Consider the following 23676-nt stretch of genomic DNA (forward strand, 5'->3'; position numbering starts at 1 on the left):
ATTAGGGTCACTCTGTGTTGTACAGTTCTATGCGTTTTGGCATATGCGTAATGTCATGTATCGACTATTATAGTACCACACAGAGTGGTTTCACTGCCTTAAAAATTCCCTCTGGTCCACCTATTCCTCTTCCTGCCGCCCCCTCCATCTTCAACCTCCTGGATCTTTTTACTGTCTCCATAATTTTACCTTTTCTGGAGTATCATAATTGGAATTATACAATTATGACTGGCTTCTTTCACTTAGCAATGTGCATTTAGAATTTCTCTATGTCTTTTCATGGTTTGATAGGTCATTTCTTTTATCAGTGAATAATATTCTAGTGTATGGATGTAGCACTGTTTATCCATTTACCTATTGAGAAACATCTTGGTTATTTCTAGTTTTTGACAGTTGTGAATAAAGCTGCCACAAACTTTCATGTGCAGGTTTTTGTGTGGACATAAATCTTCAGCTCATTTGGGTAAATGCCTAGGAGCATGATTGCTGGATCATATAGTAAGATTATGTTTAACTTTGTAAGAAACTGCCAGATGTCTTCCGAAGTGGCTGTACCATTTTATATTCCCACCCAACAAGGAGAGTTTCTGTTGCTCCACATCCTCACTAGCAGTTAATATATCAGTTTTTTTGGATTTTAACCATTGTAATAGGTATATAATGGTACCTAATCATTGTTTTAATTTGCAATTCTCCGGTGTCATAGTATGTTGAACATCTTTTCAGAAGCCTGTTTGCCATTTTGTAGATCTTTGGTGAAGTATCTTTTCAGATCTTTTGCCCACTTTTTAATTAGGTTGTTTGTTTTCCTGTTGTTGAGTTTTAAGACAACTTTGTATATTTTGGATACAAGTCCTTTATCAGATGTGTGTTTTGCAGATATTTTCTCCTGATATGTGGCTTGTCTTCGTTCTCTTAACACTATCTTTTGAAGAGCAGAAGTTTTTAATTTTAGTGAAGTCCAACTCATCCATTTTTCATTCACAGATCTTGCTCTTCATTTTGCATGTATAAAGTCATTGCTGAACCCAAGGTTACCTAAATTTTTTTCTGCCTTATGTTGTAGACATTTTAAAGTTTTGTGTTTTATATTTAGGTCTATGATTCATTCTGAGTTAACTTTTGTGAAAGATGTAAGGTCTTCGTCTATATTCACTTTTGCAAATGGATGTCCATTTGTTCAGTACCATTTGTTGAAAAGACTCCTTTCTCCATTGAATTGCCTTTGTTCCTTTGTCAAAAATCAGTTGACTATATTTTTGTGGGTCGATTTCTGGGCTTTCTCTTCTGTTACATTGATACATTTGTCTGTTCTTTTTGCCAATATCATGTGGTCTTCAATACTGGAGCTTTATAGTGTGTCTTGAAGTTGGGTAGTGTCAGTTCTTTGGCTTTGTTTCCTTTACTGTTGTGTTTGCTCCTCTGAGATCTTTTGCTTTTCCATATAAACTTTAAAATCACCTTGCTGATATTCATAAAATAACTTGCTTGGAATTCGATTGGGATTATGTTGTATCTGTAGATCAAACTGATATCTTAACAATATTAAGTCATCTTGTCCAGAACGTGGAATATCTTTCCATATGTTTAGTTTTTTGATTTTGTAGTCAGTTTTATAGTTTTGATCATATAAATCTTGGACATATTTTGTTAGATGTATACCTATTTCCTTTTTCTTGGTGCTAATGTAAATAGCACCATGTTTTAAATTTCAAAATCCAGTTGTTTATTATTGCTAGTATGTAGTGATTGATTTTTGCGTATTAACCTTGTATCTGCAACTTTGCTATAATTGCTTATTAATTCCAAGAGTGTTTTGTCAATTCTTTGGGATTTTCTACATAGACATTCTTGTTAGCTGCAAATAAGGACAGTTTTATTCATTTGCAATATGTAACCCCTTTATTTATTTTTATTGTCTCCTGGGTTACTAGGATTTCTATTATGATGTTGAGTAGGAGTAGTGAAAGGTGACCACTTTGTTCCCAATCTTAATGGAAAAGCATCTAGTTTCTCACCATTAAGTACGAGTTAACTGTAGGATTTTTTGTAGATGTTCTTTGTTAAGTTGAGAAAGTTTCCCGCTATTCCTAGTTTACTCAGTTTTAATCATGAATAAGTATTAGAGTTTGTCAGGTGCTTTTTCTGCCATCTATCGTTATGATCATAAAGTTTTTCCTCTTTAACCTGTTGATGAAATAGACTATTAACTGATTTTCAAATGTTGAACCAGTTTCGCATTCCTGAAATGAATTCCACTTACAGTGCTTAATTGTTTCTTAATACATTTTTGATACACTAATATTTTGGGTATGTTTTACATCTGTGTTCATGAGAGATACTGGTTTATAGGTTTCTTGTAATATCTGTTTGGTTTTAGTATTATAGTAATGCTTTCCTCATGGAATAATTTAGGAACTACTCCCTCTGCTTGTGTGTACTGGAAGGGATTATAGATAGTTGTTTCATCTTACTTAAATGTTCTGGATTCTCTAATTAAACCTGAGCCAGGTGTTTTCCTTTTTGGAAGATTGTTAATTACTGATACAGTTTCTTTAATATATAGAGGCATATTCAGATGAGATCGGGCGCATTCAGGGTGGTATGGCCGTAGACTATAGAGGCATATTCAGATTATCTGTTTTCTCCTGTTTGTGAATCTTGGAAGATTATGTCTTTTCAAGCAATTGGTCCATTTTATCTAAATTATTAAATGTGTGGGCATAGAGTTCATAATATTCCTTTATTATCCTTTTAACGTCCATGGGATCGGTAGTGATACTATTACTGAAAATCATAATTGCCGATTTCTTTCTAATATTGATAATTTCTCTTTTCTCTTTTTTCTTGGTTAACTTGGCTAAAAGATTATCAATTTTATTGACCTTTTCTAAGAACCAGCTTTTAGTTTTGTTGATTTTCTGTTTAATTTCATTGATTTCTGCTTCAGTTATTATTATTTCTTGTGTTTGCTCTAGGTTTATATTTTTCATATTTCCTAGTTTCCTAAGGTGGAAGCTTAAATGATTGATTTTAGATCATTATAACATTCAGTGCTGTAAATTTCCCTCTAAACACTTTTTTGCTACATCCCACAAATTTTGATAAGTTGTGTTTCCATTTTCATTTACTTCAAAATATTTAAAAATTTCCCTTGAAATCTTCTGTGATCTATTTGTTATTTAGAAGTGTGATGTTTAATTTCCAAATATTTGAGATTTTCCAGCTGTCTTTTATTGATTTCTAGTTTAATTCTATTGTGGTCTGAGAGCATACTTTGTATTATTTCAATTTTTAAAATTTGTTAAGGTTTGTCTTAGGGCCCAGAATGTGGTCTGTCTTGGTGAATGTTTTTGTGAGCGCGAGAATAATGTATATACTGCTGATATTGGGTGAAGTGTTCTATAAATGTCAATGAAGTCAAGTTGATTGATGGTGCTGTTGAGTTTTACTGTATCCGTAGTGGTTTGCTACCTGCTTTGTCTACAAGATACTGATGCAGATTTGCTGGTGTCTCCAGTTATAGTAGTGGATTTAACTGTTCTTTGAAATTCTATCAGCTTTTGCCTCACATCTTTTGATGCTGTTATTAGGCACATAAACAGTCAGGATTGTTATCTTTGAGAATTGATGCTTTATCATTATGATCATTATGTAAAACTCCTCTTTATCCCTGATAATTTCCCTTGTTGTGAAATTGGCTTTGTTTGAAATTAGTATAGCTAGTCCAGCTTTCTTTTCACTGGTGCTAGCATGGTATGCTTTTCTCCATACCTTTACTTTTAATCTATCTGGGTGTTTGTACTTAAAGTTGGTTTTTTGTAGACAACATATAGTTGCGCTTGTTTTTTATCCAGTTTCTCTTAAATGGTTTATTTAGACCTTTGAAGTTGAAAGTGACTATTGTTATATTAGATTGATATCAACCCTATCTAATCTATAACTATATTGTATTCATTGCATTCATTCCTTGTTGCTTTAAAAAAATTTTTTTTCTTCCTCTTCTGGTTTTGAGCATTTTATAATTATATTCCTCTCCTATCTTAAGGTTATCATTATACTTATTTTTAAATTTTATTGGTCGTTGCCCTAGAGTTTGCAGTAGACCAGGTCAACTAATATAAGTCCTTTTTCAAATGACACTTTATCACTTTACAGGTAACACAGGTGTTTTATAACAGATTATAACCAATTCTTCCCTCCTATCCCTTTAATATTGCGTTCACTCATTTCATTTATCCATAAGCTGTAATTACCCATCCATTGTTACTGTTTTTTGAACAGTTACTTAAGATCAATTCAGAATAAGAAAATTAAAAGATTTTATTTTATCTTCATTTATTTCTTTCTGACCCTCTTCCTTTCTTTATGTAGATCTGAGTTTCTCACATGTCTTTACCTTCTCTCTGAAAAACTTTTACTATTTCCTGAAAGGCAGGTCTGTTGGCAACAAATTCCCTTCGTTTTTGTTTATCTGATAAAGTATTTGTCCTTAACTTTTAAAGGAAAATTTCTCTAGGTATTAAAGTCTAGGTTGGTTTTTTTTTCTTTGTTAAAAATTTCAACACTCAATTCACTCCAGTCTCTTTTTGCTTGCATGGTTTTTGAAGAGAAGTCATATAATTCTTACTTGTCTTTCATATAGAATTTTTTTTTTGGTCATTTAGCTTATTTGAAGGTTTTCTGTTTGACTTTTGCAATTTGAATATGATAAGCCTAGGTGTTCATATTTTGCTTTTTATCCTCTTTACTGTTCTCTGAGCTTTCTGGAATTTTGGTTTGGTGTCTGTCATCAATTTTGGAAAAAGTCTCAGTCATTCGTACTTAAAATACTTCATTTCAGCTTCTCCCTCTCTTCTCCTCTAGTATCCCCCTTATATGCATGTTACATCTTTTATAGTTGTCCCACAGGTTTTTTTTTCCAATTTTTTTTTTTTGCCAATTCCTTTTTTTTTTTCCAATTTCTTTTTTTTTTCCCCCTTGGCTTTTCAGTTTGGGGTGTCTCCATTGACATATCTTCAACTTCACCGATTGTTTCCTCAGTTGTGGTTAGCCCATCAAAAGCATTCTTGAGGGGCCGGCCCAGTGGCTCAGGCGGTTAGAGCTCTATGCTCCTAACTCCGAAGGCTGCCGGTTCGATTCCCGCATGGGCCGGTGGGCTCTGAACCACAAGGTTGCCAGTTCAATTCCTCGAGTCCCGCAAGGGATGGTGGGCTCCGCCCCCTGCAACTAGCAACAGCAACCGGAGCTGAGCTGCGCCCTCCACAACTAAGATTGAAAGAACAACAACTTAACTTGGAAAAACGTCCTGGAAGTACACGCTGTTCCCCAATAAAGTCCTGTTCCCCTTCCCCAATAAAATCTTTAAAAAAAAAAAAAAAGCATTCTTGATTTGTGTTAGTGTTTTCGATTTTTAGCATTTTGCTTTCATTCTTTCTTACAGCCCATAGCATATTGATCACGGTTATCTTAAATTCTTAGTGTTATAATTCCAAAATCTCCGTCATACCTGAGTTTAGCTGTAATGCTTGCTTTTTCTCTTTTGAATGTTAATTTTCTTACTTTTTAGCATGTAGTATAGTTTTTTTGTTGAAAACTATGCATGATTTGTTGCGTAATAGGAAATCAGGTCAATAGATAATTGCTGTGAGGTTTATAATTATTGGGCTAGGATTTATGCTGTGTTTAATGTTTGCTAGGTGTTTGTATTATTTGTACCATGTTTCCCCAAAAGTCAGACCTAGCCAGACAATCAGCTCTAATGTATCTTTTGGAGCAAAAATTAATACAAGACGCGGTCTTATATAAGACCTGGTATTATATTGTATCATATATCATATCACATCATATATCATATCATATCATATCATACTCGTATATAGTAAATAAGTATACATATAGTAAAATAAGACCAGGTCTTATATTAATTTTTGCTCCAAAAGATGCATTAGGGCTGATTGTCCGGCTAGGTCTTACTTTCGGGGAAACACGGTAGGTGTCAGAGGTTTCATTTTCTTCTGGTTTCCTTGTTGTTGTCTTCTGGTTGTTTTGTGTTTCCCTAGAAACTCCTTAAATAGTGTGTGTCTTACAGCTCTCTCACTTGTAATCTGTTATTATACTGGAGCCTTGTTGATATGGTGATAAAGTATTTCGGGAATGGAAGTGTGTTCTGTCATCTTATGATTAAATCTCAGTTGTAGTGAACGAGAGTTCCTGGGCTGTGATCTCCAGAAGCTTCTAGTCTTTTTTCCCATCCCCTTACCTCAGTCAGGAAGGCTAGCTGGTCTGTGTTGATACCAGATTGCTTTTCCCCTCCCCATGTCCAAAACTGGAAGGAATTTTTTTTCTTGATGATAACCTGGTGGAGCTCCTGAAGGTAAAACCCATAAATATCTGGAGGCTTTTTTATAATGGGAAGGATTTTAATCGTCAAGCTACTGTTTCCCCGAAAATAAGACCGGGTCTTAACATTAAGTTGTCCTCCAAAAGACACATTAGGGCTTATGTTCAGGGGATGTCATCCTGAAAAATCATGCTAGGGCTTATTTTCCGGTTAGGTCTTATTTTTGAGGAAACACGGTAGTTCACACAGTCTCCAGCAAATTCATCAGTTACCTTTAAAGAATTTCTACCAGTTACTGTCTTTGGAGGCTCCTTCCTGGTCCTGGTAAGCTCTGATTCTTTGTATTCACTTGTCTCTTCAATTTTACTGGAGGCGTTTTGCCTGATGAATTCAGTTTTCTGATGAGTCTAAGAAGAGTTGTTGATTTTCAGTTTGGTCACCTTTTTCCTTGATGTGAGGATGGGAGTGACAAATTTTCAGCTCTTTATATATTGGAGCTGAAACCAGAAGTCCTCTTGTTTATATTTTAATGAGAGTTTTATTGAGACATAATTCACATACCATAAAAACTTACCCCAAAAAACATACATTTTGGTAGTTTTTAGTGTATTCACAGAATTGCATAACCCTTAGCTCTGTTTAATTGTAGAATATCTTCATCACTTGAAAAAGAAATCTATACCCATTAGCAGTCACTTCTCCCAGACCTAGGCAACCTCTTACCTACTTTGTTTCTATGGATTTGCCTATGCTGGACATTTCATATAAATGGAATATATAATAGGAGACCTTTTGTTCCTTACTTAACTTTACATCTTCCCAAGATTCATTCATGCTGTAGCATTTATCAGTACTCTATTCCTTACTGTTGCCGAATAACATTCCATTGTAAGGATATATCATATTTTTTTAATCCATTCATTGGTAGGTTGAAACACTTTTTTGGCTGTTATAAATAATGATGTTGCAAACATCTGTGTAAACATTTTTGGGTGGATGTGTTTTCATTTCTTCTGGATAGATACCTAAGAGTTGAATTGCTGGGTCATAAGGAAACTCATTTCAAGTTATGTTTTCTTAGTGGTTGCTCCGGAGAGTTACTCAGGTAATATCTTAATACAATTTGGATTAATACCAACTTAATTTCAATAGTATGTTAAACTTTGCTCCATGATATCTCCATTTTTCCCTCTCCTTTTTGCTATTATTGTCATAAAATTGCACACAGTTGAAGCCCAGAGAGTTATAATTATTGCTTTATGTCTTTTAAATTAAGAAAAGAGTTACAAATAAAAGTACATTTGTACTGTTTTTAACGTTTACCAATGTAATTATCTTTGCTGATAGTCTTTATTTCCTTGTGTGTATTTGAGTTACTGCCTAGTGTCCTTTCTTTTGCACCATACTATTTCTTAACAGCACAGTTCTGCTAGAGACAAATTCTCTATTTTTGTTTATTTGGGAATGTTTTAATCTCTTGATTTTCGAATTATAGTTTTGCTGGATATAGAATTCTTGGTTTACAGTTTTTTATTTCAGCATTTACAGTTCGTCACGCCAGTGCCTTCTGGCTTCCATGGTTTCTAATGAGAAGTCCGTTGTTAATCCAATTGTGTTGCATAGCATTAATAATGTAAAGCAATAACAGTAACCTGTCTATAATAGGAATTAAACTAACCTACTCCTCTTAGTTTCTGTTATTTGATATTTGACACAACCATTATTTACTTAACAATGCCATTAAGTTTATGATGTGAAATTACCTGTTTTGATACATTGTTCTGGAAAATATTCATGTCCATTTCCCTTTCTAAACATGTATACCACAATAATAAATGTCTTGTCCATGTACTTAAATCTTACCACTCCCTCACTTCTGTTGAATTTCAGCTTGTTTTTGTGTGTCGTGCAACACCTCAAACATCTAACCAGCTCTCTTGGTTCACTGTGCACTATGAGCCACACCCACGCACATCTGGTGTTGCAAATTTTCCCGTCAAATAACTCCCCTTCCACCACTTTACAATGACTAACAAGCTGCAATCTTTATGTCACCCACTCCCCCAAGTAAACTTCAGGTCTTTTCAGTGTAAATTTTCATGTTTATTGTAGTATTTCTTAACGTGTAAAACTTTTTATTTAATTTTAGCGTTTAAAGTTTGTTTTATTTCTTCCTTTTCAGTATTTATGCCTTTTATTTTTATTTATTGTTTTATTGAAATGTCTAGGATTTGCAATACAATTTTGGATATAAATAGTGGGAGGTGGCATTCTTGCCTTGTTCTTGATATTAGGGGAACAGCATTCAATATTTTACTATTAAATATGCTAGATGCAGGTTTTTTATAATTGTAGGTTGAGGAAGTTCCCTGTAATCCTAGTTTGCTAAGAGTTTTTATTGTGAGCAGTTGTTGGAATTCTGTCATACATTTTTTCTGCAACTATTTAAATCATCATATGTGTTTTCTCCTAATTTGGCAAAATGAGTTGATTGGTGTATGACTGTGAAACCAACCTTGTATTCCTGGGCATTCTTGGGAAGACCTTTATACCTGGTCTTCCTTTATTATCATTTTGATATATTACTAGAATTCCATCTTACCGTAATTTACCTAATGGCTTTTTAACTATATCTCTTTGCAATGTATAGTTACATCTACATATCTTACAAGCTGCACAATATGTGTTATTTTGCTTTGAAGAGTGATACAGTGTCAAAAAATTAAGAGTGAAAACAGTCTCATTACATACCATGTGCTTGCGGTTTCTACTGCTCTTCATTCCTTCCTAATAATCCAAGTATCTATTTGATGTCATTTCCTTTCCATTTGGCAGACTTTCTTTACCATTTTTCTTAATGTAGGTCAGCTGGCAACACATATTATTATTTTTTTATCTGACAGTGTTTTTATTTCACTCTTCTTCTTAAAGGATATTTCCCTGATTATAGCAGCTTGTATTGGCATGGGTCCCCTACTCCCTTTTCCGTACTTTTAAATATTTCATTCCACTGTCTTCTGACCTTGTGAGAAGTCAGTGAATATTCAGCTTGGTGTTCCTGTGAAAGTAGTGTCAGTTTTTTCTGGCTGCTTTCAGTATTATCTTCTTATTGTTAGTTTTCAGCAGCTTGACTGTGATTTGTGCCTAGGTGTGCTTTATTTTAAGCTGCTGAAGTTTGCCGTCCTTGAATCTGTAAAAATTTTTTCCCCAAATTTGGGTAACTTTTCTCAATTTTTTTGCCCATTCTCTTTTTTCCTCCTTGTGAGATTCTGGTTAGGTGTCTGTTAGACCTTCTGATACTGCCCCAGGGACTCCCTTTTTATTCCCTGAATTTTTTTTTCTCTGTTTTTCAGATTAATTCTGTCTTCATGTTTAGTTACTCATTTTGCCTTTTCCAGTGTACCATTAAGTACATTAGTAAATATTTACTTCAGGTATTTTTCAGCTCCAAAATTACCATTTGGTGTTTTTTTTTTTTTTTTTTTTTTTTAAGATTTTAAAAAATATAGCTAACATACAATGTTGTATTAGTTTCAGGTGTACACCATAGTTACTCAACACTTATGTACCTAAAGAAGTGATCACCACAAGCCCAGCAACCGTCTGACACCGTACCACACTATCACAATATTATTGACGATATTTCCCATGCTGTATATTACATCCCCAAGACTTACTTATTTTATACCTGGCAATTTGAACCTCTTACTCCCCTTCATCTTTTTATCTCCCTTTTAAATTTTTCAATTACATTTGGTCTTTTTTATTGTTTCTTTTTCTTTGTTGAAATTCCTATCATTTTATTCAATACAAGCATATATCCTTGTAGCGTTTACATCCTTGAACATTATAACAACAGCTGCTTTAAATTCCTTATCTGCTAATTCCAACCACTTGATCTTCTCAGGGTCATTCTCTTTTGTCTGTCTTTTCTCTTGAATATGGTTCGTGTTTTCCTCTGTCTTTATATGTCAAGTAATTTTGAATTGTATTCTAGATTATATGTGGATTATAGATTTTTAAACTGAACAGTATTGTTTACTGTTCAATAATTAATTTTAGTGACATATTTCATCATTTTCTGTGCTGATTATCATTTCTTTATCCCATGCATTTTTTGTTTTTACTGTCTTTCTACTGAAGTATGTCTTCAAATAGTTCTTTTGTTGAGGGTCTCTGGATATTACAGTGTTGGCTTTTAATGTCTTAAGATATCTGATTTTGCCCTTAGTATTGAATGATGCTTTACCTGTGGGTTAAGTTCTAGGTCGACAGTGCTTTACTTTCAATATTTTGAATATATTGTGCCATTGTTCACTGTCATCAGCTGCTGCTTGGGAGAAATCTGCTGTCAGTCTAATTGTCATTCCTTCAGAGGTAATCTGCCTTTTCTCTTGGGAAGCTTTTAGGATTATGTCTGTTAATTGATAATCAACAATGTGCCTACCTGTGAATTTATTTTTATCTTCCCCAGTATCTGGTATATACTTCGAATTCAACAACATTTTTCAATTCTGGAAAATAACGAGCTAAATTATCTCAGTAACTATTGGTGCTCCTCTGTGTTTTTTAGTGATAGTGATTTCTTTTTCCTTTTAAACATCCTAAGTGAATTTAAAAGGTTTTTCTGGTCACACTGTTCATTGTTTGATGTCATCTAGAATGATTTCATGTTCCAGCTGTATATTTTATTGGTTTTATATATTTTTTGGTATATTTTAGAATTTTGTTTTTGTGGTCTCATTTTGATTGGAAGTTTAAATTTTTTCTTCATTTTGTTCATCTTTCTTTTTTTGCACTTATTTTCTCTTCATTACAGTTTGTACTTGCTTTCTAACTCCTGGGCCTCTCGTCCAAAACCAGGTACATTACAGTTTTCAGGTTTTCTTTAAGGTGGTATTAGGATTATTGCAAATTTAGTGACTGATCCATTCAACAGCTTTGTTCAGATCCTTGTCAGGAGGTTACTGCTTCACCTTTTCCCTTAATGTAGCTGTGTCTCTGCTCACAGCTTTGAATTTCTTCTCCTCAACAGTAATCTTGTTGTGCCTTAATTTTTTTTTTTTTAATTGTTACATTCTGTGTTGTATTTGGAACAAAGGGGCTGAATCAATACAAACTTAATGAGTCTTCTTGACTAGACATCTAAATGTTGTTTCTTAATGTTGTCTCACTTGACACATGCTCTTATTAATAATACTGTTTTTGTGAATTCAGTTAACTGAGTTTTCATATCTAGTAGGGCAAAAATTATGTTTTAAATTCTTTTGTGATCAAAATTCTATATTTTTAGATATGAACTTTAAAAATCCTATTTTCCCATTTTAAAAATTAATTTGGACTCTATCTTGAATCCCATTACATGTATATGTTAACTTTAGAAAGATTGCCATTTTTGTGCTGTCAAGTTATCCAGACACATAGTATACCCATTTTTTGTTTTTTTTTAAAGTTTTTGACATATTATTTTTGAGCCTTATTTAGAGATCTGTATTCCTGTTTTATGGTTTCTGTAAATACTGTGACTGGTATACTTATTAAAACATTCAAAACCTTGTTTAACCATTGTAGACATCTCCATGTTCCTGATTTTAATGGAAATGGCTTCAGTGTTTCACTGTTGAATATCTTGTTGTTATGAGATTTGGAAAAAAGTCATATTTAAGTAGTTCCCTTTTATTCTTATTTTACTTCAGGAGTGGTAGCTGAAGTTTGTCAAATGCCATTTTAAATTTTGATACAATTACAGTCATTTAGCTTTTTAACAAATTGGATTCAGTTTGCTCTTTTACTTAGTGTTATTTTTTTTTTTTGCATCAGTACTTATAAGTGTATTTATACTTTTCCCTTTTTGAACTATATTTATTGGGTTCTATTAATATTTTATAACCTTTTAAAAATGAATTTCATACCTTAATAATTACCTTTTCCTCTTGTATTTCTTTCGTGGAGATGATTTTGTTCTTCTAGTTTCATAAATTAATTGAGTCTCATGTTTAGGTCAGTTTTAACAATTTGGCAAAACACTTTCATAAAACCACTGTATAGATACCCTTCAGTACACACTTTTTAGTATAATTTCATTAAATATTTGAGATATTTTTGTATGAATTTGACATATTTTCCAAATATGTATCCATGTTCTTTTTTGTTGTTGTTGTCATCTGAATTTTTACTGTGTCCTTTTGGAAACACGTTTGTTTCTTATTTAACATTTCTTTTTTCTTCCACAGGTCCCTCTATATTTTTTGTTTAGAAGTCTTAATCCTAAATGTTCATGTGTAGATAGGTTGGAAAAATTTTTGTAGTCGTTAGTAGAATGCATAATTATTACCAATCTTTTGGGTGTATTTATGAATGATCATTATAGGAATTGGTTGTGGTCTGGGTTTTATTGTTGCTTAACATTGCCCTTTTTGCTGTTATTAAATTGCTCTAATTAATTGCAATAACCGTTTTTGTAGCTACCCTATGGATTTCAACTTGGGCTTGGTTCTGATAATGTTTGAGATTGGTAATTTATATATACATAACCATTATATAACCATAATAACTTGCTTTTCTTCCTTTTTTTTTTTTTTTTTTTTTAACAGTTACATGGGAATTGGTCTTTCTGCTCAAGGTGTGAACATGAATAGACTACCAGGTACAGTTGTAATTGAATTATAGTACAGTTTTATAGCTATCTCTTCGTGGCTAAATTTTCAAGTAATAACTTGAAATAGTTAAATACAGTGATTTTCTGTATTTTTAATCACTTATGAGTTCAAAATGGAAGTTGAGTTTTTAAAATAAATTTTATGCTATCTAGTAAAACTTATATGCCAATGTTTTGTTTTGTTTTTTGCTTACTTTGGGGATTTTGTTTTGGTATTTTTAATTTCCAATGTATAGTCGTATCAACTACTTTACATATTTTAATGTGGTTGCTTCCATTTGCTACCCAACACATTTTTGCTTTTTAACACATTTTCAGTTGTCTAATATTCTGGGAATGTAGGCTGATATTAAAAGTAAACTAAGGAAGGTGTGAATTGAGATGGCAGAACGGTTTCTCAAAACCATTAATCAGATGGAAGTGAATATTGGATTATATTTTCTGGTATTCTGTTTACTAATGTTAAAAATTAATTGGAGAGGGAGTTTTTGAAAATAGATGGCAGAGAAATCTCTTAAAGTGTGTGTGTGTGGGGTGTAGTGTTTAAACCAAATCAAAGCAAAATTCCTTTGGTATATTAGCAAAGGAAACATTCATGGAAAATGTGTCCTGCTATGTTTTTTTTTCTGGTAGGAGTTCTCTCTAATACATGTTTTCGTGTACTGTGTGCTGGATTTAATTTCCTTAATGTTGTAAACAGTATTTTAATACAGAAATTATGTAATATAATTGTTGAGAATTTAAATGTGCATTTGGGGGTTTTATCTCTGTACTACATCTGTCGTTCTCGTCTTGCTTATCTTGTCATCATCTTAGTGAATAGCTCTAGTACAGAGGAACCTTGCTGATCATTGTAAATATACTGGAACTTTCTCTCTAGGCTGGGATAAGCATTCATATGGTTATCATGGGGATGATGGACATTCATTTTGTTCTTCTGGAACGGGACAACCTTATGGACCAACTTTTACGACTGGTGATGTCATTGGCTGTTGTGTTAACCTTATCAACAATACCTGCTTCTACACCAAGAATGGACATAGTTTAGGTACTAAGATAATGTATTGCATGTAAAATAACCAAATACTGTGATTATTGTACTTACAGCATGGTAGTCATATTTATCGTGTAATTCTTCTTTATTAAATAGATGCCTCTGAAAATTACTTCTTTGTTCCAGGAAGAAGTTGAGGAAATGGTGAAAATTTATATCCTGTGAAAGACACATTTTATCACATATATAGGAATAACTGGAGAAATAATTCACATGCTCAGATATTTATTTTAGTAATAGATATACCAAGTGTTTTCTGCTTTGCTTTGAATAAAGCCCTTCACAGTATGACCTAATTCTCTAGGTAATAGGTACTACCTAGGTACTCAGTAGCTAGAATAGGTACTAAGAAAAAAGGGCTATCAGTTTTTAGTAAAGCGTGGGGGTAATAATGAAGGAAAAGTTTGATGCAGCCAACCAAATGAAAGGCATTGACACACTAAAAGGTCATGCCTGCTACAAAGATTGATAAAGGATGTTGACTATAAGTTAGTTAGGCAAAAGGGAGCAGAATTAAAACAGATAATAGCAAAACTCCTAAGAATAAAAGACAGGTGACTGATAAGAAATAGATTAATGAAAACATAAAGATACCTAGTCATTGTAAGGCGAATAGAAAATTAAGGGTTTAGTTAAATATACACTTACTATACTTGAAATTTAAATTGTATATGGTTGTTAAACTCCTTTTCCTTAGAAGTTGTTTTAGTTTTTGTTTTTATATTACAGAAAGTACGAAGGATAGCAAGACTGATGCTTTAAAAATAAAAAGGTTTCACATTATTTTTACTGTTTGAAATGTCCTTAATTCATGGCAGATTATTTTGATGAGATAAAGTGAAAGGAGGCAAAACTAAATAACCCCAGAAGGCAGAAATTTCAGTTTGCTTATAAATAATGTTTGAAAATTAGACTGCAAATAGTACACTTAGACATGCAATAGATGTTCTTTAATATAACACAAAAACTATTGTTTCTGTCATTTCATGGTAGAAAATTCTAAATTTCTGGCTGCATTGGTAATAGTTTTTCTTTTTTAATGTCTCAACATACCCTAATATACAGTTAGTATCTTCATATTTATATTTGGCGTTAAATTTTTCCTTCTGATTATTAATATTGATTCTGAAGTCTTGTTATCCGACTTAAAGGTTGTCCCAAGTTCACAAAAGATCCTTATACATGGTTGACCTTTGAACAACACAGATTTGAACTGCGTGGGTCCACTTATATGTGGATTTTTTTTCAATAAACACGTACAATACTGTAAATGTATTTTGTCTTCCTTACAATTTTTCTTAACATATTTTCTCTAGCTTAATTGTAAGAATACAAAATATTGTAAGAGTACAGAATAGAATACATGTAACATACAGAATATCTGTTGACTATGTTATCAGTAAAGCTTTGGTCAACAATAGGCTGTTAGTACTTAAGCTTTTGGGGAATCAAAAGTTATATGAGGATTTTTGACTGCACAGGGGGCAGCACCCCTAACCCTTGCTTTGTTCAATGGTCAACTGTATTCTTATCGGTACAAGAATGTTAAGGATGCCATGCAAATTACATGTGTATTTGTAATTTGGTTGTTGTGGCCAACTGGTTTTTAGAAGGATACAGGCCCTTCAACTTATTTATTACCATTCTGGCTTTGACTTATCAAGGAAGCTAACTAGGATAGTCTAAGTTGGCTTGGCTGCTTTAAGATATTTAATTAATCTTGAATTAGACCAGGAGAAATCTTTTAGGAATGACCTTTGGTTCAAAAATTCAATAGACATGTTTTTAAAACCAAAATTAGTCTTTTTACAGTTTTTCAAACTTTATTCCAGAGATTTTACTTGGGGAGATGGGAAGATCATAGGCAATGTGCTTTTACTTTTGTCTGTTCAGTTTTCCAGAGACGTTTAAATTGAAATTTTCTCTTGAATAAGAAAGCTATTTTTAAAATGTGAGATTTTGGGGGTGGGGGAGCGGCCACTTAGCTCAGTTGGTCAGAGTGCGGTGCTCTTAACAACGTTGCCAGTTTGATCCCCACATGTGCCACTGTGAGCTGCAGCCTCCACAACTAGATAGAAACAACTACTTGACTTGGAGCTGATGGGCGCTGGAAAAACACACTTAAAAATAAATGAAAAGTTAAAAAAAAAAAGATTTTTTTTTTTCTTTAAAGGGAAGGGTACCTAATGATGAAATTACATTCTAATTTTAAGTAAATTTGAAACATTCGGTATTATTTATTAAGTTAATAAATATTAAGCACATAGTATAATAGTGGTTAATATGGATGGGTTCTTTGGTTGCCTGGGCTTGTCTCCTGATTTAGGCCATGTGACCTTATGCAAGTTACTAAACATTTCTGTGCCTCAGTTTATAAAGTAGTGTCACTATAATACCTACCTTATTAAGGTTAGAGTGAACTGAAATGATGCATGTGCAGTTCTTAGGTGCCTGTCACGTAGTGAGTACTCACCTAGTGTTATTTATTGTCTTTGTTTATCAGACTTTGGGCTAGATGCCAGGGATGCAGTGGTAAAACCGGTGAGCAAAATTCTTCCTTTAGAACAGAGGTCACCGTGGGCCAAATCGGTCTCCTGTTGGTTTTTAACTCAAGTTTTATTGTAGCGCAGCCACCTCCATTTGTACTGGGTATGGCTGCTTTCTGCTACAACAGCAGAATTAAGTAGCTGTAACAGAGACCATATGGCCTTGAGAGCACAAAATATTTACTCTTGCCCTTTACAGGAGACGTGTGCTTGTCTCTGGTCCAGATTCTAGCGTCCAAAAGATAAAATATTCAGTTACTGTTCCCTTGTACTTCCCAAAGTAGATAATTTTTACCCCAAAGCTTTAGTTTCTGACTCATGAAGGTTTTCAAAATGTATATTTATATACCACATATGGACAAATGGAAAGGTTTTTATTTGAGAAAATAATTAAAGGAGAAGCATTTCAGTATCCAGGTTAACTTAATTTGAAATTTTTTGACTTTGTTTTATTGAATATCATTCATCAATTGCAGATCACTTTTCAAAGAGCCTCTTGACAAATCAGGAATTATAATAAAAATATAAAAAAAATTGGTTTCAGTGTATTTAAATAATTCTACCAACTTGTTAAAGTGGCATCTTTTTGTGGTCTGACTGTATAGGCTGTGGTAGCTATATTTGGCAATGGTGAAAAATGTTAATCTGTAAAATTAAGTTAGAGTTTTCACTAGAGTTTTTATTAAAGAGTGAAGATTTTAGTAATTAATGACAAAAATGAGTTTTTGTTAAAACCATAAATTTTGGCAGTCTTTGTTATAAATAGTCATCTTTGAAGAAAATAATTCACTAAGCTGTTACAAAAAATGGTAAAGATATGTATAGTAATATTTTATTCTTTATTTTCTGTATCTTTTTTGGTCTTCTGAAATTTTTAGTATAAATTTTCATATTTGTCCCACAGTCAATTTGCTTTCTATTTATTAATGAAGCTAAAAATAATCAGGATATTTTACCAGGGTTGGCGAAGGAAGGACCTCTATCTTTTCTTTTGACAAGCAGCATGAACTGACTATAATAATTTTTAAAGGGGCTTTAACTGCAAAGCACTATATTTACACATTTATTTGAAAACATGTACAGTAGAGATTTATAGTCAGTTTGTCTTTTAACTTTATTACTTTAGTAGTCAGATAGTTTTCTGATGGTATAGCACAATTATAGAGCCACAGACTCTCAAGTGGGAAGAGACCTTAAAGATCATTGAATGCAAATGGCCTTATTTTTTGGAAAATGTGTGGTTTATTGTTTTGTTATAATGTCTGTTTAAACTGGAAGATTTGAGATTAACTCACCAATACCACCTCTCATTATACTAGGACTCAAACTTTTTAAACATACGAATGAGGTCCTATAGAAATATTTGGTTTGTTTATTATTTTCAGATAAGCAATATATTTTAATATTTGAAGGGAGATTATTGAATTGTTCCTTTGGGATGCCAGTAGACTTACTCCAGTGACACTAACATTGTTCAAGTGTATTTGGAGCATGACTGTTGAAATTACTGTCAGAGGACATCCAAGAGAAATTCTCAACTGTGTAAATCTTCATGCTTTGAAGGAAGAATTATTTTTTTCCCCAGAGTGGTTAAAAGTTACTAAAAAATATACTTTTAAAAAATATTGTATTATTTTAAGAAACAAAAATACTGCATTTTCCATTGTTTACCTTTTTTGGTAACAGAAAATCTTTCTCTTCCCCCCCCCCCAGATTATTTAAAAGCTAAGTCTAGGTGAGAAAGATTAAATGATAAAACTGGATAAAGCATTTTGGGTATCAGTCAAAAATCAAATGTGACTATTTTGCAACCAATTTTCTTACATGGTTCCTAACATAGCTTTGAAGATACATCTGAAATCATTTCAGAAATCCTGGAGGCAATAGCAGTACCTCCAAAATAAAATTGATGTGTGACTAATAATGATGATGATCTTGAAAAAGGGGTCAGGATTCACTCAGACCTATGTTAGTGTTGAGAAAAACATCACTCTGGTTATTTTATATTTAGATTTTTTCCTTTTCTGCCTTTGCCATTTTTTTCTTCATTTTAGTTAGAAATTTAGCTTGTCACCATAGTCCGCCTTTGAAAAATAGCTTCTAATGCCACCTTTTTTTTTTTTTTTTTTCCCAGGTATTGCCTTCACCGACCTACCGGTAAGACTTTTTTTTTTTAAATGCAGTTTTGCATTTTTAGCTGAATGAAGTATAAAGAAACCAGTACTAAGCATGTTTAGAATACATTCTTTATAGAGCTCTTTCTCTAGCCACCATAGGTGTAGACCTTCAGAAATTACCGTTATTTTACCGTTATTTTGCTGTGTATAATGTGCATCCACGTTTTTGGCTCAAATTTCAGGGGAAAAATAATCTTTCCTAATTTTTTAATTCAAATTTTTATTTGTTTACATTTAGTACTTGTTTTTTATATTATTAAAGAATTTTAGCATTTATTTTTTAATGTATTATGGTACAAGAAATTTTATGTACGGGTTACAAGTTTACGATATTTACATATCATAGAAGGCCAAGGACTCTTCGCGAAGTTCGTTGTAAGTTCAAAACCAATTATCATATTCCAGAGTATTATTTTGCATACAGATATCGTTATTGATTTCTAGAATTTTAACTCATAAGCATAAATAAAAGAATTAAAAACATTTCTATAGATATGGAATTAGTACTACCCATGTATAATGCACATCCTTATTTTTCCCTTACAAATTTAGGCAAAAAATAGCAAACTATACATGGCAAAATATGGTATGCTTCAAATTGCAGGGGGCACCATTGCACAAGTGAACTTTGTTGTAGCTAAAAAATAAATCAGAGTTGATTATTAAAATACCCTGTTTAATGTCACTATGCATTCATTTGAAATATGTTTCTTTGGTATCGTTGGACTTTTCAGCAAGTGATTGTACAGTAATGGTAGTCATTTATTAATTCAGTGTATATTCACGCCTGCTGTGTGGCAGGTTCTGTGCTTGGATACTTCATTCAAGAGAACAGGTAAAGGTCTCTGTCCTTTTGGAGTACTCAAGCTGGGGAAGTTAGAGAATAAACAATGCATTAAAAATAAGTAAGTTATAACATCTTTAAAGGTTTTAAGTACTTTTCAAAGAAAGAAAAAAGTGTGGGAGTACCATCCACAGAACACTGCACGTACAGTTTGCTCACCTTTGCTCAAGGTAAGACTTGAGCAGAGACTTGAAGAAGTGAGGGCGTTAACTAAACAGATATGTAGATCAAGAATGTTCTAAGCAAAGGGAACAGTTAGGGGAATGAATGATACTAAAGCAGGAGCATGTCTCGTATGCTTGAAGAATAGCATGAACCGAGGTAGAGAAACATGAGGAAGGCAAATATTAGGAGATGAGTCAGAGATAATGAAGGGACGGTGAGCTAGATCATCTAGACCTGGAGGGCCATTTTAAGAACCTGGGCTTTGACTCTGAATGAAATACAAAGACATCGCAGAGTTTTAGTTATCAGGGGATACTTCAGTTTTTAAAGTTATAAAAAAAGTAGGCTGCTGGGTTGAAAAATGACTGTAGGGGAGTGTAGGGGTAGAGGCAAGCAGACCTGAGAGGGGCTATTGCAGAAATTCAGGCAAGAGAGGATGGTGACTCACATCTCTAGAGATGTGAGAACTGGTATGATTCTAAATACCGTATTTACCAGATCTAAGGCTCTATTAATTATAATATGCATCACATATGACATGGGGGGGAGCTAGCAAACTGTGATATAATGCTTTTTTATTAGAATTTTTCTTTTATATTTACCCATTGATCTCTTAGGGTATTTAAATAGTAGATTTTAATCAATATCACTTGTTGCACACCTAAAAATGGTAAAATATGCAATATAAATTGATTAAGGTGTTCCCGAAACCTCATGTTCAGAGTCCAACCTTTTAAACCACTTTTTTAGAGTTGATGTCTGTGTTTTCTATACGACAGTGTCTTGTATGCCATCAAGAATGTTTCCTCAGAGTTCCTCACTGTGTCCCTGATGTTTTCTTCCAAGCACCTGATAGCACTGTGCAGGCTTTCATGCTATCTATCACTTTCTTAACACCGCCAGAGGTATTATCAGAAGTTTTTTTTTTACAATAACCAGGATTCTGATATTCCTTTCTCCGTTGGCTTACTGACTAAAATGTCTTAGGGGTTGCAATCATCCAGCTGTTTCACTAGGAAAGTGAATCAAGTTCTGGAGTTTTTAGTGAGCTATTCTTGAACAAATTCACACCTGTGTAGTTGGTGGCAGCTGCCTGGCCAGATGTAAGGTGCCGTTGATTATAAGACACATTTCAGTTTCAGAGATGTTTTGAAATGACAGGAAATTCAGGCAGAGAATAGACATTCAATCTCTAGATTGTTAATATTCCTGAAGAAAATCCTAGAAAAACAAGAATCTGAAGTTGTAATAGAAAACAACTTTGCTAAACCAAAGAAAATTCAGAGTCCTCAGATCAAAATTGCTCACCAAGAAGCATTATTTACTAAGTAGTGATGGAATAAGTGTTTAGCCTTTTGAAAAAATTCATAATCTTAGGATTTTGTCTTATATTTATACCAAAGTAAGTTCCAGATGGATTAAAGAGCTTAAATAAGTAAATAAATATTTTTTAAAAATCCAACTGAGAGCCAAGAGAATTGTCTGATGAATTGGAAGTGAAAATGTGAGAAAGAGGATCTGACTTCAAGATTTTTGGCCTGAAGAATTGGAAGGATAGAAATTCCACTTACTGATATGGAGAAAGGAGGCTGTGTGTATATGGAGCAAGTTTCAAGGGGGGAGATCTGAAGTTTAATTTTGGATAAATTAAAGTTGTCAGGTGTGCAGTTGGTAGTACAAGCCTGGAATTCAAAAGAGTGATCTCAGCTGGAAATTAAAATTTCCAGTAGAGTCAATGGCATTTCAGTGTTTAAATTTAAAATCATGAGACTGGATGAGATTGATGTGGCAGTGTATATAGACAGAAAAGAGAAATGGACCAAGGATGAGTTCTGGGGCATGCCATATTTGGGAGAAGAGAAGGAACCTACACATAGAAACTGAGAAGGAGCAGTCACTGAGGTAGGAGAAAGACTAAGAATTGGGTGTCCTCAAAAACCAAGTGAAGAAAATGTATCAAGAAGGAAGGAGTAATCAGCTGTGTCAGATGCCACTGGGATACATTACAGAAGGTAACGACCAAGAATCAACCAGTGGCTTTAGCAGAGTGGAGGTCACTAATGACCTTTTCAAGAAAGTTTCAGCAGAGTGATGGAGAAATCCTGATTAAAAAGAGAAAAGAGGAAGAGGGAAATTATAGACTGTGGACAACTTTGGAGGATTTTGACCACAGTGGGGAGTAAAGAAATGGAATGTTGTAACTAGTGGTAGAAGTGGGGGCAATAGAAGAGTTTTTGTTAGATTTAGCAGGATGTTTGTTTGCTGATGAGAATGATTCAATGGTGAGCAAAACAGTTGATGTGATGTATAGAGAGGAAAGGTAACAGTGATCATACCCTTGGTAGACAAGTGGGGATGTGATCACTTGTGTAAGTGGAAAGGGGTAGGCTTTAGAGAAGCGCATCTGTGGTGGGGGTGGGGGGCGGTGCTGAGGGTGGTCACAGCGTGTAGGTGCCCATGCTGGTGAGTGGGGCGGGTGCTGGTAGGTGGGTTGATGTGGTTCGGAACCATAGCAGAGGCTTTGGAATGACTTGAGTTTCATTTGGAATTGCTTAAATAGCTTAATAGCTGTTTTTTTGTGTGTGTTTCTCTTTTTGTGGCACTAAGCAACTTGTCAGCGGGAGCAAATTTTTTGTTCATTTTTGTTCCTCGTTGATAGATAGTGTGATCATTTGGAAAAGGCTTAGCTGGTTGTAGATATGTTGACTATTTTTGTAACCTTCTAATTATTTTTTATCCCACTTTTGAATCACGTTACATTTTGCCTTGTCTATAGTTAACCAGTGGTGATATTCAACTTTGTAACTGGGTGAAGTGGTGGTTATGGTGGTGGTTATAAGTTCCCTTTTAATATAGTGGTTCTGATAGCTCTTTAGTTTTATGACTGAGATATTCTGGGACTTCCACATGCAACATACCCTTCTTCTACTTAAAAATGAGGGAAAAAATTAATCTTCCCCCTACAGGAACCATCAAACACGTGTTTATACATTCTGTACCCATGAGCTTTCACTCTCCTGTGGTAGCATAAAATCCTGGTAGAGTGTTTTTGCAGAACAAAACAGTTTATCTGGTCTGTACTGTACCTATCATGGAACATAGGGTGTTTCTACAGCTTTGAACACCTTCGATTTTCTTCAGAATAATCTTTCTTCCCCAGCTCATATTACCAAGTTAAGAAATGTCCCATCTATAAACTGACTAATTCATTTTGGGGTTAGGAAATTCCTTTTGTTATAGAAGCTATTCTTACTTAAAATGATGCTGCTTTCTAGTTCCTTAGGCTGATTTGAAATCTACTTTTTATAGATACGTACATTATTTGTGTTCCTTTTCGTGGAAAAAAATCTTTTCAATGTTATATAATAGACTACAACTGCTATTGAGAATATGATTTTATTGTGTATATTTAGCTTTCGAATAGTATTTTTTAATATTTACCTTTGTTTTTTCATAGGGTAATAGAAATGAGATCTGTTTTCCTAGTCTTTTCATAGAGTTAAATTATTCTCACTGTCTAATTCTACATAGGCAGGAGTGATACTGTGTGTGTGTGAGAGAGAGAGAGAGAGAGAGAGAGAGAGAGAGAGAATGAGAATGTGAATATTTCCTGGGAAACATTGTTTTACATAAAACAATAATCTAGATACATGCTATACAACATGGATGAACCTTGAAAATGTTATGCTAAACGAAAGAAACTAGTCACAAAACACCATATATTGTGTAATTCCATTTATACAAAATATCCAGAATAGTCAAATCTGTAGAGTCAGAAAGTAGATTGGTGCTTGTCAGAGGCTACAGTGATGAGGATATGGGAATGGGAAGTGACTACTAATAGGTAGGGGGTTACTTCTTGGAGTGACGAAAATGAAATTAGTGACGA

At 33.6% G+C, this 23676-nt stretch overlaps 1 protein-coding gene across 1 annotated transcript in view; it reads left to right on the plus strand.

The window, feature by feature from the left end:
* RANBP9 (RAN binding protein 9) overlaps nt 1-23676 on the plus strand; it is an 80893-nt gene that overhangs the window by 29890 nt on the left and 27327 nt on the right. The window contains exons 3-5 of the mRNA XM_074335205.2: nt 12937-12989; nt 13882-14049; nt 18736-18758. Coding sequence (XP_074191306.1) covers nt 12937-12989; nt 13882-14049; nt 18736-18758 — 244 coding nt within the window. The remainder of the gene's footprint in view (nt 1-12936; nt 12990-13881; nt 14050-18735; nt 18759-23676) is intronic.

The sequence above is a fragment of the Rhinolophus sinicus genome, chromosome 14 (assembly GCF_057876585.1).
Source record: "Rhinolophus sinicus isolate RSI-liver-muscle chromosome 14, RSI-T2T, whole genome shotgun sequence".
NCBI classification, from domain to species: Eukaryota; Metazoa; Chordata; class Mammalia; order Chiroptera; family Rhinolophidae; genus Rhinolophus; species Rhinolophus sinicus.